Source organism: Babylonia areolata, chromosome 32, assembly GCF_041734735.1.
Source record: "Babylonia areolata isolate BAREFJ2019XMU chromosome 32, ASM4173473v1, whole genome shotgun sequence".
Taxonomy (NCBI): Eukaryota; Metazoa; Mollusca; class Gastropoda; order Neogastropoda; family Buccinidae; genus Babylonia; species Babylonia areolata.
In genome coordinates, this window is record NC_134907.1 from 20,572,057 (window position 1) to 20,589,701 (window position 17,645).

Here is a 17,645-nt window from a genome sequence, read left to right on the forward strand (position 1 = left end):
CTTTGCGCACTGAAAAAGAACCCATGGCAACAAAAGTGTTGTCTTTTGGCAAAATTCTAAAAAATCAATCAACTCTGATAGGTACACAAATATATATGCATGCACTCAAAGCCTGATTAGCGCATTGGGTTATGCTGCCGTCAGTCATGTGCCAAACAGATTTGGTGTAGCAGACATGGATTTGTCTGAATGCAGTGAAAACCTCCTTGAGAAACTGGAACTGGAACTAACAAAATTCTCTTCTTGCTGCTAAACATTCACACTGCTAAGATCACTCATACAACCCAGCCCACAGTCAAAGACATAAAGAATTAACAAAAGAAAAAAAAAAACAAACACAGTGACTAACGGACTTATCATAGCCACAACCAGCTAATGTGTTATACCAGCAACTATTTCACACACGGTAACTATCCACTGAATAAGTAACGTCCACTCTCTTCACCAACTCAGAAAACAGGTGGTTACACTCAACATGTGTCTGTACACCGCAACAAACTAAAACATCAATGTATAATTCCATTAAAAAAAACTAATGAACAATTTTTTAAAATTCACCTCACGTCTAAAATGATCATCCAATGCTGGTTCAATTGAAACAACACCACCAACACTCAGGCCAAGAATGACAGACATATATCTTATACAGCCACAACACAACACTGATCATACATCACAACACAGGTACACACAACATTGATATTAATGTGGAAGGTAGTGGAAACTTTTTTTTTTTCCTGTTTGTTTGTCAAAACTTGGTCTGGTCAGTATTACGTCTTCTCGGCCAACATGCTGCTGATAAAGTGACATCAAGGCTTCGTCCCCCAAGAACTGTTCTATATTTGGGTCAGGAATTCCCACTCTGGAACTGTTTGGTTTTATTATGTGACAGGGAAAAAAATAATTCTCAAAAATGATGTTTCTCCTTCTTTCCACTTCATTCTCCTCTTGTTGGCCGGAGCTGCAAAGTCCGTTGTCTGTGTCTGCCAGTGCTGGCATCTGATATATAGGAGGAGTTTGTATTATACTCCATGTTTGGTGATACATATACTTATCATGTCAAACTGATGCAAACTAGGCCTATCAGTTTGCTTTGCTTGGCCAAATTTCACACAGCTAACAGTGAAAAGACGACCCATCTTGCCCGGTCCACTCTTAGCCAATCAAACGCCTCTAAAAGCCAGTGGTGGCATCTGATATATACTCCATTTTACAACAACAAAAATGGTATACATAACTTAGTTTTTCCATTTTTTTTTTTACTTTGAGATCACAGAACTTTCATAAATGGAGTAAAATCAGAAAAAAAGAAAGAAAACAATGACAAAACAAAAGAAAAGTAAAGAAACTATACAAGCAAAGAAAAACATATCTATTCAAAATCAAGATAAGGGAAAATTGCATCTATTCTTGTGCACTTTTAACCTCAGCGGAGGAAGTATCTTTAAGTTCAGCCAAATTCCTGCATATATATGTATGTCTGTGTTTTATGCATGTCCAAGGGCAAGAGTGGGCTTTTCTCTTTCAGTCTGAAGTCTTGTTTCCCTTCTACAGTACACATGCATGTATGCGCGCGCGCTCACACACACACACACACACACACACATTTAAAAAAAAAAGAAAAAAAGATGAAACTATTCTAAAAATCTGTCTCCAATCAGACTTCAGAGCAATAAGTGAGTGACAAAGAAAGGGAGAGAGAGAATGTGTGTGTGTGTGTGTGTGTGTGTGTGTGTGTGTGTGTGACTGCGAGAGAGAGCGAGCGAGAGAGAGAGGGTATGTGTACATAAAATTATATGTACCTAATTCCATCTTGTTTTCACCAATCACACACACACACACACACACACACACACACACACACTCTATATCCTGTTTCATAACATTTCCAGACATCATTCTCTAAACTCACAGCTCTCATAACACCAGTGGGGGGATTCATTTGTTGGGCAAATGACCATGTCATCTACATGCCTTGTTTGTTCTGACGATGTGATTTGCACACCACAGTGACACACAATGACAGAGTTCTGGAATGTTCCGGAGCCTGACTTACCATAGCAGTCCCACCAGCCTCTCGCTTTGTCAGCACAGACAGACAGAGGGGGGCTTTACACACAGCTGTTCATTTACATACACTGTGTACACACAAATAGTCACACATATATACCACACACATTCAGTATATGCATATGCAAGCATTATACACAAACAGTGACATACACACACCATGTAACAGCACACGCACACACACACGCACACTCACACACGCGCACACACACGCACACACACACAAATGTACACGTACACACACACAAATATACAAATGCAAAAAACACACCAATCTATGTCTGACTGTTTTTACAATTCAAAATCAAAAGTCAATCACTACCTTAATTTATTAATTTATTATTAATTTACATTAATTTATGCATGCACGTACTTGTGTGTGTGAATGTGTGTGTGTGTGTGTGTGTGTGTGTGTGTGTGTGTGTGTGAGTGAGTGTGTGTATGTACATACAAAACCTAACATGCAAAAAAAAAATATGCTTAATTTACCTGAGAACAATTTTTGTAGGAACAAAACATTTGCTTTACAACAACTGTTTGGAATATCCCATTTCATGACTAAGATTTCGACTGTTCAATAAAACAGTTTTGAATTGTTTTGTCGGGACATTTAGACTGCTCCTCAGATATTCAGGTTAGCTCAGATTTTGATCAACTTAAAAATGGTGTGAAACAGTGTTGTGGGGGGAGTGTACGCGTGCATGCGTTTTACCATGTTCTGTAAAGTAAGAAGATGATTCACTCCAAAAAGATCAGGTATGATGAGTGGGAAGAACAAAAGTAGAGAGAGACATTTCACACAAAACCCCAAATCCAAAATGAACTGAGAGAAGGTGACTGTTCACAACACAATGATGAACATGCTAAAAAAACTGGGACATCAAAGTCCAATGCATCCATTCACATCCAAATCTGTTCAACATCAAAAGAACAAGTCAAAAAAAAAAAAGAGAGAGAAAAAAAACAACAAAAAAACAACAATGGAATGAAACATAATGGAACCAAAAACAGACTCAGAAGGTTACTAAGCAACTGTCGTTAGGACTGTTTGTTTTTTTAACTCCACCAGACTGCTAATTCTGGCAGCACACATTCAAACACTCACAAAGCAATACTGAACAGCCCCTAATCAATGTCCTAAAATTCACCTGTATGCCAACAGCAATGACAAACTAACAATCTACGCACCATGCATGTACTGCCAAGCAACAGCACTAGCTATGTAACATTTCCAAGCTTCTGAAAGCTAAACATATCAGCTGCCTTTTTTCCTAAGAGTTCATTCCTTACCATCATCACTGCACTACTTTTTCTCATCTCTCATTACCAGGTAGCTATAAGATTTTGTGAACATTGTTCTGAATACCCACAAGCTTGTTGGTTTGTTTCACATAAACTCTGTAAGGCAGCACTGGCTGGTGGATAGAGTGACAGAAAGACTGCACAATGACAGGGACACTTTTTCTTTCAAAAGACCCGTAGGATACCCACCAAACATGAAACCCTAAAAACATAACCCAAAACTGAAGAATGGTGATGTAAAATGCAGAAAGGTGCTTAGCGGAACTACTAAGGAGCTACACTTGTGCTTCCTGTCATGGTTTACATTTTGTCACAATGCAACTCACTTGCCTCCCATTAATTTGTAGTGGTAGTTGTTGCTTTGTAAATTATCTTCCTTTCTTTTTTATTTTGATGTGTGTGTGTGTGTGCGTGGGGGTGGGGGGTGGGGGGGAGGGTCTGTGTCTGAGTGGGTGTGGGTGTTTGGGAGGGTGGATGAGGGTCACAAGCTGTCTGTTAATCCACTTCAGAGACTGACACTCTCAGACAAAGAGAGAGAGACAGCAGGTCTGCATTACGAAAAGATACCTATCTTGTATGAACACAAGTTACGGGTTACCAGAATACACTGTACTATACATGGCACACGGTCAATGATAGCCATGGCTCATCATCCAATAAAGACATCATAAACATCAACAGACTGATGTCAAAGGCTTGTGCAGACACTACAGCACAATGAGTATCATTTCTTGTTAATAATAATTCATCTCCCCCTTTCATCAAATTTATTTGTCCGGTAAGAAAAGAGAAAATTAGCAGCAGTAGCAATACACTGATTATGGTGATTACAACAAATAAATGAATATACAAAAAGAAGAGGTATATGATGAATCAAATGTGAGATTAAAAATGTCTGATTAAGCGATTAACACTTTTTTTTAAATGTCAATCTGTGATTAGAGCCAAGGAAAAACAATATAATGTTGATTATTTTTCCCTTTTTTTCTCCTTCTGTGAACAGAACAACAGATGCAAACAGGACTCAAGAGAGCTGTACTTCACACAAACAACACATCAGAAATAGAATTCATCCAAAATGAATGAAAAACAAATTATTTAAAAAAAAATATATGTATATATACATATATACATATATTTATATATATACACACACAACTGAAATAACTTCAAAGGCAACATAACAGGGAGAGAAAAAAGATCCACACTTAAGGGCACATTCCACCCAAGGGATTATCCCACAGTAACAGAAACTTTGTGGAGGGAGGGGAGGGGAAGAAAAACAAAGGTTCTTACACAAAAGACAATTTTCAAAAAGAGTCACAAAAAGGGAGAATGACAAACGCTTTCTGGAAAAAAACAAACAAAAAACACCTAGAACAAAGCTTTTTGGGTTAGGTTTTTTTCAATACTTTAGTCTGGATACCCAAAATGTTTCTTATCCTCCTCTTCAGAGATGGTTATTTCCCCTGTTCTCTGACTGAAGAAATATAAATAAATAAATAAATAAATATATATATATACATATATATATATATATATATATATATATATGTATCTATGTATGTACAAAGCCTACTCCTAATACCCACCCACAATGCTACAAACCTATTTTGCTGAAAACCTCATCGGACATGAAAACCAAAAATGGCCACAGACTTTTAGGAATGTTTCTTCAGCTGTCAAGTGGGAAAATCTTTCTCACTGTGTCAATCTCTCTCAACATTTAACTTGCATATCAATATAATAAAGTACGGTCTATGCTGCCCAGGACCAAAGTCTGGACCACACCCCCCTTCATGGTGGGCGACCACAGCCTTGAACTACTTGACCTCAAGCGCAGACTGCACACAGGTTGCTAAATTCACCACTACATCTACGTTGCAGTCGCTTAGCTTCAGTCAAATCACCCCCATGATCAAACATGAGTGCGGATGCACCCATGAAGACTGAACACAGGCTGTCCAGTGCAGGTGTACTGATAAACCAAAGAAACTTAAAACACATCAATCTTCTGACAGCCACTACTCTGAGACAGGAATGTCGCATATGTGTTGCGATAATCTGAAGACTTCTTCTTCTTCTTCTTCTGCGTTCACTCGTATGCACATGAGTGGGCTTTTACGTGTATGACCGTTTTTACCCCGCCATGAAGGCAGCCATACTCTGTTTTCGGGGGTGTGCATGCTGGGTATGTTCTTGTTTCCATAACCCACCGAACGCTGACATGGATTACAGGATCTTTAACGTGCGTATTTGATCTTCTGCTTGCATATACACACGAAGGGGGTTCAGGCACTAGCAGGTCTGCACATATGTTGACCTGGGAGATCGTAAAAATCTCCACCCTTTATCCACCAGGCGCCGTCACCGTGATTCGAACCCGGGACCCTCAGACTGACAGTCCAACGCTTTAACAACTCGGCTATTGCACCCGTCATCTGAAGACGTATGCCCACACTACCACCCTTTCTTTCCGACAGAAGACTATCAATTCTAAGCATCAATACACGACAGTGTGGTCTCTGTGAGTGTGCATCATCCATCACTCCTGGAAGATTCCATCACCTGTCTCAATTTCTGAAGCTTTCAGAGTCAATTTTTCCAACAATATCATTTGGTCTTTGCGTTCACTTTTTTTTTTTTTTTTTGGTCATCATTATTTCTACGAACTCAAGTTCCTGAAATAATCATTAATTCTGAAATTTCAAATGAAAGCACCCTTTACAAAAATGTACCCCTGGTCATACCGCACTCCCCTCTCCCACCCTTCCTTGTAATAATTATCTTTTTCAAGACAACCCCCGCCCCACCTACCCCCCACAGAAAAAATATATATTCCTATTTTTCTTATGATGTTGTTACTCAGAGATGCAAATAATAACCACGGCTACAATAACTGTGGCAACAGCAATGACACAAACAGTAATGATATAAAACGCACACACAAAAAAAGACCTAGACACACCAACTCTCACTGACGGCCTAACTGACACACACACACACTGAGACGAGCGGAGACTAAAGCTGGCAAACCACGTATCCGGCTTTGTTGCGACAACAGAGCAAAAACGCGACACCACGTTCTTTCATGGAAATGTTGGAACATGGCCCAAACACACTGCTTTTTACACTACAGCAATTTTGTGTTAGTGTGTTTTGTTTTGTTTTTGGGGTGGGTTTTTTTGGCTATTCTATCTCTTTTTCTTTTTTCTTCAAACACATTCACTCCACCCAAGATGTGGAAATCAAAGGAGGAGGAGAAATTTTGCTTAATGTCCCTTCACACAAATTGGTGATTGAAGACATTTTGTTTGAGGGTTTCGAAGAGGGAGAGGAGGATGAATGATGAGTTGGGGGAAACTGGGTGAATGGGGGGTGAAATTTGAAACAAATATCTAAATACAAAATGTTACAGAAAAAACACAATCAACTCGACCCTGACCCTGACTTTTGGAAGCTGCTGTGCTGCTGATACAACGCAGCTGGATACGTGGTTTTTCTCCTTTTTTTTTTTGTACAATGTGTGAAAGAAGGGGTGCAGATAGTGTTGCCGTTACTTACTGCTGCGGCTTCGTCCCCCTCTCCCACCTACTGGCAACCGACAGGGCAGCACATACATAATGCGTCAATCACATTCCACACATTCACTGTGCCAGCCACACATGTTAGGCATTAAGTCATCTGTTGGGTTTCAGTTTCAGTTTCACAAGGAGGCATCATTGCCTTCAGATAATATCCATATACGCTACACCACACCTGCTGGGCAGATGCCTGACAGCAGCATAACCCAACACACTAAGTCAGGCCTTGAGTGCATGCATGAGTATTTGTGTACCTATCAGAGTGGATTTCTTTGACAGAATTTTGCCCGAGGACAGCACTTTTGTTGCCATGGGTCCTTTATCAGTGCGCCAAGTGCTTGACGCACATGGGACCTCGGTTTGTCGTCTCATCCAAATGACTAGACACTCGGTTTGGACACCTTTCCTCACCCTGAAGGCAGCTACAGTGTGTTTTCACCTGTCGATGCATGATGGCTTATCTGTTTTTCATTAACACTGCCCTGGATTTCGGGTGGGTTTTTACTGGGGTTTTTCTCATCAGACCGTCTGCTCACAAAACATTAATGAACAGTGTACAGTCATTGGCAGTTCAACACTTCCATGCTGACTTGTTAGACTGGACATGTGTAGCCACTGGACACTGCCAGGATTTAAACCATGAACCTCACAGTGTTCCTCCTTCTTCCTCTTCGTTCGTGGGCTGCAACTCCTACGTTCACTTGTTTACACCAGTAGGCTTTTACGTGTATGACCATTTTTACTCCCGCCATGTAGGCAGTAATACCGATTTCAGGAGGGGATGCATGCTGGGTATGACCTCGTTTCCAAACCCACGAAATATTGACATGGATTACCAGATCTTGAACACACACAACTGATCTTCTGCGTGCATATACACACAAGAAGGGGGTTCAGGCACTAGGAGGTCTGTACAACTGTTGACCTGGAAGATCAGAAAAATCTTCACCCTTTACCTACCAAGCGCCAAGACTGGGATTCGAACCCGAGACCCTTAGACTGAAAGTCCACTCCTTTAGCCACTCGGCTGTTGCACCCATCATACTATCCCAGAGCCACAGGAAATGTGGTGTTTCACTCATCCAGTTGCCAGACCCGTCAGTGTATTGCTCATTCTTTTTTCTCTCTTTTTCTTTTGTAACATTTTCAGTTCCATTTTTCTTACACATACATATGTTGCATGAATGAGACAGGGTTCGTCTAAACTATCTACTGCATTTCAGTGTTTCGAAGGCTAAGAGAAAAATAAAGTGTACTGGTCATTCTGTTGTCATGTTATGGTCACTAAGGTCATAATTCATTTAGTTAATACGTTAATATCAACCACTGTGTCACAGAAGTGCATAACGGTTAACACTAATTCACATCAGTTTGTATTATGTGGAACATTTACACAGGCACACAACATTTTATACATGTACATTAGAACATCAAACCTCAGACATCAACACAAAAAAAATTATACATTGCCTCCGCTGTTTCCAAATTAACAAGCCTAACAACCAATGTCTCCTTGACAGACTACACACTGAACTGTTCGTTAATCAATCAGTCTGTCCACTTAATCAAAGACATTCGCATGGACCTGTCTTTACACTGTTTCCATAGTCACAAATGTATTCTAATAAATGAATTCTGTTTACGGCAAGAATAAGACAGGACTGATCATGCCACCTATGAAGACTACAAACTGTGGTCTGACCTCGCTCCATGCACAAACATAAACGACACAGAAACAAATCAGAGTATTGCACTGCATTGTCACAGACTACACAAACATAAACGACACAGAAACAAATCAGAGTATTGCACTGCATTGTCACAGACTACACAAACATAAACGACACAGAAACAAATCAGAGTATTGCACTGCATTGTCACAGACTACACAAACATAAACGACACAGAAACAAATCAGAGTATTGCACTGCATTGTCACAGACTACACAAACATAAACGACACAGAAACAAATCAGAGTATTGCACTGCATTGTCACAGACTACACAAACATAAACGACACAGAAACAAATCAGAGTATTGCAATGCATTGTCACAGACTTGTACTGTCACATCCATATATACTGAGGTGATGTGTACATGTAACAACATCAACATTATCTTATCAAATCAATTCATTTCCTGCTAAATATGTCAATGGAAAAAAAAAATATATATATATATATCTACATACATCACCACAGTTCCACATCTAATAAATATATACTACAAGAGAGAGAACAACATAAGAACAAGCTTTTTTTTTTCACAGAAAGAGATACAGACACAGTGAGAAAGACAAAATGTGTGAATATTTGTGTATCACTGAGTCCTGTGTCCCAGACTGACTGAGAACACACACACACAAAAAAAAACGGAAGAAAAAGAGGCCACAGGCACATGAAAACATGGTGCAAAAAAAAAAAAGAAAAAAAAAAGAAAACGAAACCAGCAGAATGGGTTCCTATCGCACACTGTGACCATCATTCCAAACCACCTGACAAGAACCCTTTCTGACCGCTCTCCCCGTCACTTTCTCCCTGACTACAGTCCTTGGTTTACTGCCGTTCAGGAAAATGTCGACACTAAAAGAAAAAAGGAATTCCTATTGACTGAGAATTGTGCACTGCAGCATCAAATTTTCTAAACAAGAGGAGCTGCTCCATCTACTCCATGGCTGGGTAAGCCTGCTCTGTTAAAATGGCCATACTGTTTGCTCCAGTCAGCCCAGTTTTGCAGTATTTAGACAACCACATACCTAAAAGGCTCAGCCAGTCATCAACTTTTCCCTCTCAAAGTACAATTATGTGTGGAACCCTTAAAAAAAAAAGAAGAAAAATCCTTTAGCTAGTTACTTTAAATGTCACCTTTGGAAGTCTATCCACCATATTGTTACAATTTGTTCCGGTCGTTTTGTCATGTCTGGTGATACTTAGACCACCACCACAAAAGCGGGATGATTAACTTCTGCCATCTTCAGGTAATAACAAAGCATGCAGTTATTCACTCAAGGCTGTTTATCATCACAGCAAAAAACCACAATAAAAGGGGCTTTTGTTTCTACATGCATCAATCCAATTGGAAGCAAGTTTTTTTCTTTCTTCTTTTTTTTCACGGATATTCAATGAAAACTATTAAAATATCATTAATAATGAATAAATAAATTGGATGCTTTGTTATCTTACAAACTCAAAAACGAAAACATGGTTAATCATAAACAAACTGATGTTTTATTATCTTAAAAACTCTGAATTCAGAAATCAAAAAAGTTTTCTTTCTTCTTTGTTTCTGGGTTGTTCTTTTTCATTTCTTAAAATCCAAATACATCAAGCCAAATCATCACCCAGTGAACAGCACAGCTGTTCCACGAAGCAAGACGTCAAACACAAACCCCACCCTGACAAAATGCTTGTTGCACAACACAACACAAAACGAAACACAACAAGATGACACACACACACGCACACACACACACGCACACACACACACACACACACTCTGACTCACCATCCTTTTCAACGGGCTCCAACACAGTGGTCTGCGTCTCTTTGGCGTAGGTGACATTTTCTCGTGGAGCGATATTGGTCTCGTTAACCTTGGCAACGCTCAGATGGATCTTCCTTGGACTGAACAAACAATATTATCATTAAGATTTGTTGTGTTGTGTTGTGCTGTGTTGTGTTGTGTTGTGTTGTGTTGTGCTGAGCTGTGCTGTGCTGTGCTGCTGTGCTGTGTTTTGTTGCATTGTGCTGCATTGTGTTGTGTTGCGTTGCATTGTGGCTCTGTGTGGTGTGCTGCGATGTGCTGTGTTGCCTTGCATTGTGTTGTGGCTGTGTGTGTTGTGTTGTGTTGCCTTGTGGCTCTGTGTGTTGCGTTGCATTGTGGCTCTGTGTGGTGTGCTGCGATGTGCTGCGTTGCCTTGCATTGTGTTGTGCTGCGCTGCGCTGTTGCGTTGCCTTGCATTGTGGCTCTGTGTGTTGCGTTGCCTTGCATTGTGGCTCTGTGTGTTGCGTTGCCTTGTGGCTCTGTGTGTTGTGTTGCCTTGCATTGTGGCTCTGTGTGTTGTGTTGCCTTGTGGCTCTGTGTGTTGTGTTGCCTTGTGGCTCTGTGTGTTGTGTTGCCTTGCATTGTGGCTGTGTGTGTTGCCTTGCATTGTGGCTCTGTGTGTTGCGTTGCCTTGCATTATGGCTCTGTGTGTTGTGTTGCATTGTGGCTCTGTGTGTTGTGTTGCCTTGTGGCTCGTTGTGTTGCATTGTGTTGCATTGTGGCTCTGTGTGTTGCATGGCTCTGTGTGTTGTGTTGCGTTGCCTTGTGGCTGTGTGTGTTGTGTTGCATTGTGGCTCTGTGTATTGTGTTGCATTGTGGCTCTGTGTGTTGTGTTGCATTGTGGCTCTGTGTGTTGCATTGTGGCTCTGTGTGTTGTGTTGCATTGTGGCTCTGTGTATTGTGTTGCATTGTGGCTCTGTGTGTTGTGTTGCATTGTGGCTCTGTGTGTTGCATGGCTCTGTGTGTTGTGTTGCGTTGCCTTGTGGCTGTGTGTGTTGTGTTGCATTGTGGCTCTGTGTGTTGCGTTGCCTTGTGGCTCTGTGTGTTGTGTTGCGTTGCATTGTGGCTGTGTGTGTTGTGTTGCCTTGTGGCTCTGTGTGTTGTGTTGCGTTGCATTGTGGCTCTGTGTGTTGTGTTGCCTTGTGGCTGTGTGTGTTGTGTTGCATTGTGGCTCTGTGTGTTGCGTTGCCTTGTGGCTCTGTGTGTTGCATTGTGGCTCTGTGTGTTGCGTTGCCTTGTGGCTCTGTGTGTTGTGTTGTGTTGCCTTGTGGCTGTGTGTGTTGCGTTGCCTTGTGGCTCTGTGTGTTGCGTTGCATTGTGGCTGTGTGTGTTGTGTTGCGTTGCCTTGTGGCTGTGTGTGTTGCGTTGCCTTGTGGCTCTGTGTGTTGTGTTGCGTTGCCTTGTGGCTGTGTGTGTTGTGTTGCCTTGTGGCTCTGTGTGTTGCGTTGCATTGTGGCTGTGTGTGTTGTGTTGCGTTGCATTGTGGCTGTGTGTGTTGTGTTGCGTTGCCTTGTGGCTGTGTGTGTTGTGTTGCGTTGCCTTGTGGCTGTGTGTGTTGTGTTGCGTTGCCTTGTGGCTCTGTGTGTTGCGTTGCCTTGTGGCTCTGTGTGTTGCGTTGCATTGTGGCTGTGTGTGTTGTGTTGTGTTGCCTTGTGGCTCTGTGTGTTGTGTTGCGTTGCCTTGTGGCTGTGTGTGTTGCGTTGCCTTGTGGCTCTGTGTGTTGCGTTGCATTGTGGCTGTGTGTGTTGCGTTGCCTTGTGGCTGTGTGTGTTGCGTTGCCTTGTGGCTGTGTGTGTTGTGTTGCGTTGCCTTGTGGCTCTGTGTGTTGTGTTGCGTTGCCTTGTGGCTGTGTGTGTTGCGTTGCCTTGTGGCTCTGTGTGTTGCGTTGCCTTGTGGCTCTGTGTGTTGCGTTGCCTTGTGGCTCTGTGTGTTGCGTTGCATTGTGGCTCTGTGTGTTGCGTTGCCTTGTGGCTCTGTGTGTTGCGTTGCATTGTGGCTCTGTGTGTTGCGTTGCACTGCCTTGTGGCTCTGTGTGGTATGCTGTGATGTGTTGTAGTGTGTTGTATTGTGTTGTGCTGTGCTGTGTTGTGCTGCGTTGTGTTGCGTTGTGTGTTGTGGTTCTGTGTGGTGTGGCGTGTTGTGTTGTAGAAAAAATATCATCAAGGTGTACTGTACAGTACTGCATTGCACTGTCACCAACATTTTAACTGATTATCATTTCAACTGGATCATCAGTTACATTCTGGTTTCACTGAAATTCATATCAAGCAGTCATCGATTGTATTACAATAAGTTCACCAAATTCATAATAACAGATTTACTCAACTCAACACAATCTGCTCAGCTCTAAATTTACTCTGCCTAGCCCTACTAAACACACTCTGACAAAGAAACACCACATTTGCACACACACACACGCAGATACACAAATACACACAATGCACAGCCACTCTTTCTTCCCCTCACCACATACACACATTAAACACACACATTCCCCTCCTCACAGGCCTTACCCCATGCACACTTCACACACATCAAACACACATACACACACCTCCCCTACCCTCAACATTAACACCACACACATACTCATGTACACACACACACTCACACACACACCACACACACACACACACACACACACTCACGTTGTGGAGCTGACACTAGCAGATGACGCAGAATCTGGAATGACTGCTCCTTGTGGTGCTGACTTGGTCAGGGAGCTAGTACTGCTTTCTGCAACATCACAACATTTATCAAAGTACGTCTGCAACATTCATCATAGTATGGTACTCCCTTCTGCAATATCTCAACATTCATCATAGTATGGTATTCCCTTCTGCAACATCGCAACATTCATCACTGTATGTCTGCGATATTGCAACATTCATCACTGTAGGTCTGCAACATTCATCACAGTAAGGTACTCCCTTCTGAAACATCACAAATTTCATCACAGTAAGGTACTCCCTTCTGCAACATAGCAAAATTCATCGTAGTAAGGTACTCTCCTGTGCAACATCGCTACATTCATCTTGGTCAACAGTCATACACGTAAAATCCCACTTGTAAACATACAAGTAAACGTGGAGTTGCAGCCCACAGATGAAGAAGAGACTGAGTTGAGTAAACTACGCTAAACTCCCACACTGCCCGAACACTGACCTGGCGATGGGGCGATGCCAAATTCACGCAGAATGTCGTCTGGCTGTGTGCTGGACAGCTCCCCACCACCTGGTCGCGCACTGCCCTTCGGTTCATCGCCCTGAACAGTCACACACACACTGACACACCTCACATGGTTCATCACCCTGAACAGTCACACACACACTAACACACCTCACATGGTTCATCGCCCTGAACAGTCACACACACACTAACACACCTCACATGGTTCATCGCCCTGAACAGTCATACACACACACACACACACACACTGACACACCTGACATGGTTCATTGACCTGAACAGTCACACACACACACACACACACACACACACACTGACACACCTGACATGGTTCATTGACCTGAAGTCACATACACACATGGACACACTTCACATGGTTCATCGCCCTGAACAGTCACACACACACTGACACACCTCAGACGGTACATCGCCCTGAACAGTCACACACACACTGACACACCTCACATGGTTCATCGCCCTGAACAGTCACACACACACTGACATGGTTCACTGCCCTGAACAGTCACACACACACTGACACACCTGACATGGTTCATTGCCCTGAACAGTCACACACACACTGACACACCTCACATGGTTCATCGCCCTGAACAGTCACACACACACTGACATGGTTCACTGCCCTGAACAGTCACACACACACTGACACACCTGACATGGTTCATTGCCCTGAACAGTCACACACACACACACACTGAGACACACAACACAATTGATTGCCCTGAACAGTCACACACACACTCACACACACACACTGAGACACACAACACAATTCACTGCCCTGAACAGTCACACACACACACTCACACACTGAGACACACAACACAATTCATTGCCCTGAACAGTCACACACACACTGACACACCTGACACCGTTCTTCGACATGAACAGTCTCACACACACACTGACACACCTGACACAGTTAATCACCCTGAACAGTAACACACATAATGACACACCGGACACAGTTAATCACCCTGAACAGTCACACACACAGTGACACATGACATGGTTCATCGCCCTGAACAGCCGCACAGACACCTGACACGGTTCATCACCCTGAACAGCGACACACACTGACACACCTGACACGGTTCATCGCCCTGAACAGTCACACACACAGAGTGACACACTTGAATCAGCGGTGAGCACAGAACTTTTCATACAGTTTGAAGATGGTGGTAAGTTATAGTTTCTCAAGGCCACATTACTGCTTTTGGACAAATCCATATATATATATATATATAGATATATAGATATATATATAGATATAGGTATATATATATATAGACAGATAGATCATTACATGGATTGTCCATAAAAATATACATATATACACACACACACACATACATATACACACACACACATATATATATATATATATATATATATATATATGCATATACATACACACACACATATATATATATATATATATGCTACATCACATCTGCTAGACAAATGCCAGACCAGCAGCATGACCCAACTCGCTTGTAAGGCCTTGAGTGCTTGAATACATACATACATACATACATACGTGTATTCTTATATACATGTATACACATGTTATACATATGTACAATACATACATACCTACACAGTACATGTATCGCCTGTGTGTGTGTGTGTGTGTGTGTGTATACCTACCACAATAGATTTCTTCTACAGAATTTTGCCAGAGAACAACACTTATGTTGCCATAAGGTGTCTTTTTAGTGTGACAAGTACATGCTGCAAAGTCCAAATGACTATATGTGATACAGTTTGACAGAAGATAGTGGTTAAACACACTTCAGCACACTATTCCCTTTCTGCTTAGGAATGTGGGAGAAAAAGGTCTATCTTCATTTATTAAAATCAAAATGTCTGCCCATGAGAGAGACATCAAAGCATTTGACTTTCAGTCTGATGGTTATGACATTCATGGGCTTCTTAACAGTTTCAATGGTCCAGTTGCTATGGCACATTCCATTTTGTTTTGTGTTTTTTGGGGGGTTTGTTATGGTTTTGGATGGTTTTTCTTCTTCTTTTTCACCCAGTAATTAATGTGTGTGGGACAACAAAAACAAAACATTAATATATAAACACAGACACACCCACATATGCACACACCCACACACACACATTTAACACACAAAGTATACTTGCAGTTGCAGTGTCTGAGTGCTTGTGGTAGTGTGTGGGGGTGGGGGGAATGGGGGGGCGTGAGAGAGAGAGAGAGCCAGAGATAGAGAGAAGCTGAGGGACACACACACACACACACACACACACACACACACACACAGGTGGAGAGAGAGATAAAAAAAAGAAAAAAAAGAAAAATAAAACATGACAGCAATAGTATACATGACAGCAACTGATACATTTAAACCAAACATCTTCAAATCACCAGTATTTGAGAGCACGTCTTAACAAGAGAATCATATACTGCTTAAATCAATCATTCAATCATATTGACACTAGTCCATCTGTTTACTTCGGTCTGACATAATGACTCGTGCAACCAGAAGAATCAGACTGATTTCCTGTACCGGTTGGAGCAGACACTCATTTCCAGTGTTCAACAAGTTTACCTCCTTTCCTTTCTTGGATAGTTCCTTTTCTTTTCTTAATTTCCTCATCTCCTCGAGCTTCGCTTTCTTACGCTCGAGCTCGGCTTTTCTATCCGCCATGGTTGCAGTAACTGAAATGCAAACTTCAGGATCACAATATTCTGCTCGATATTATTGTGACTGTCTGCTATCCGAGTCGGCTAGCCTCCATTTGGCAATTACAGCTCTGCAGTGAATACATGGCAAATGATCTATATTTTATTCACTGCTGTATTGTATTATCATGCGATATGATTGTTTCAAAGTGAAATGCTGTTTTTGAGACTGCCCTGTTTAAAACAGGCTTTTCATAGAGCTTTACGAAACACGTTATAAAATACTGACGAAGTTCCCTCCCACCTTCTCACTCACCCTCACATTCCGCCCTTGACCCCCCCCCCCCCACACACACACACACCCTCATCCGCACCCTCGGTCCGCTTTCCCATCAGTCCAATGCCCACTCGTTTTTTTGTGTGTGTGTGTTTTTTTGTTGTTGGTTTTTTTTTTTTTAATGAGTGTCCTTTCTCCCATCCCCAAGAACACCCACAAGCTCTGTGCAGCTTTGTCCAACTTGATCATTCTTGAACCTGAACAATAAACATCGATAGATAAATGAATAAATAGATAAATAAATGAATAAATAGACAAATGAATAAACACGTTCTGCATTCACTTATCCGTTGTGCTTTTATGTGCAATACCCACACAAAAGGTATGCACGTCAGAAAGTAAGTATACATACACACATCAAGACTTTCAAGACCCAGCCTACCTGTTAACCTACTCATGAAGCACCATGCATGTCTATCAACCCATAAAGTGATGTAAATAATCACACCTGTTAACCCACCCACAGTGTGATAAACACCCACACCTGTTAACCCACCCATAGTGTGACAAACACTCACACCTGTTAACTCACCCATTGTGTGACAAACACTCACACCTGTTAACCCACCCATAGTGTGATAAACACTCACACCTGTTAACTCACCCATTGTGTGACAAACACTCACACCTGTTAACCCACCCATAGTGTGATAAACACTCACACCTGTTAACCCATCTATAGTGTGATAAACACCCACACCTGTTAACTCACCCATAGTGTGATAAACACCCACACCTGTTAACTCACCCATAGTGTGATAAACACTCACACCTGTTAACTCACCCATTGTGTGATAAACACTCACACCTGTTAACTCACCCATTGTGTGATAAACACTCACACCTGTTAACCCACCCATAGTGTGATAAACACTCACACCTGTTAACCCACCCATAGTGTGATAAACACCCACACCTATTAACCCACCCATAGTGTGATAAACACCC

The 17,645-nt window shown here is 41.9% G+C and overlaps 1 protein-coding gene across 4 annotated transcripts in view; it reads right to left on the reverse strand.

The window, feature by feature from the left end:
• The window catches only part of LOC143276679 (cytoplasmic dynein 1 intermediate chain 2-like), a 45,060-nt gene extending 28,568 nt beyond the window's left edge, over positions 1 to 16,492 (reverse strand). For 2 of the 4 annotated variants that reach the window (XM_076581313.1, XM_076581311.1), the window contains exons 1-5: positions 16,287 to 16,492; positions 13,666 to 13,765; positions 13,149 to 13,236; positions 10,462 to 10,580; positions 6,937 to 6,963 (exon numbers count right to left, since the gene is read on the reverse strand). In XM_076581313.1, coding sequence (XP_076437428.1) covers positions 6,937 to 6,963; positions 10,462 to 10,580; positions 13,149 to 13,236; positions 13,666 to 13,765; positions 16,287 to 16,385 — 433 coding nt within the window. In that variant the 5' untranslated portion in view covers positions 16,386 to 16,492. Of the gene's footprint in view, positions 1 to 6,936; positions 6,967 to 10,461; positions 10,581 to 13,148; positions 13,237 to 13,665; positions 13,766 to 16,286 lie in introns of all 4 variants that reach the window. The other 2 variants (XM_076581312.1, XM_076581314.1) reach the window with 2 other exon arrangements.
• Positions 16,493 to 17,645: the final 1,153 nt, after the last annotated feature.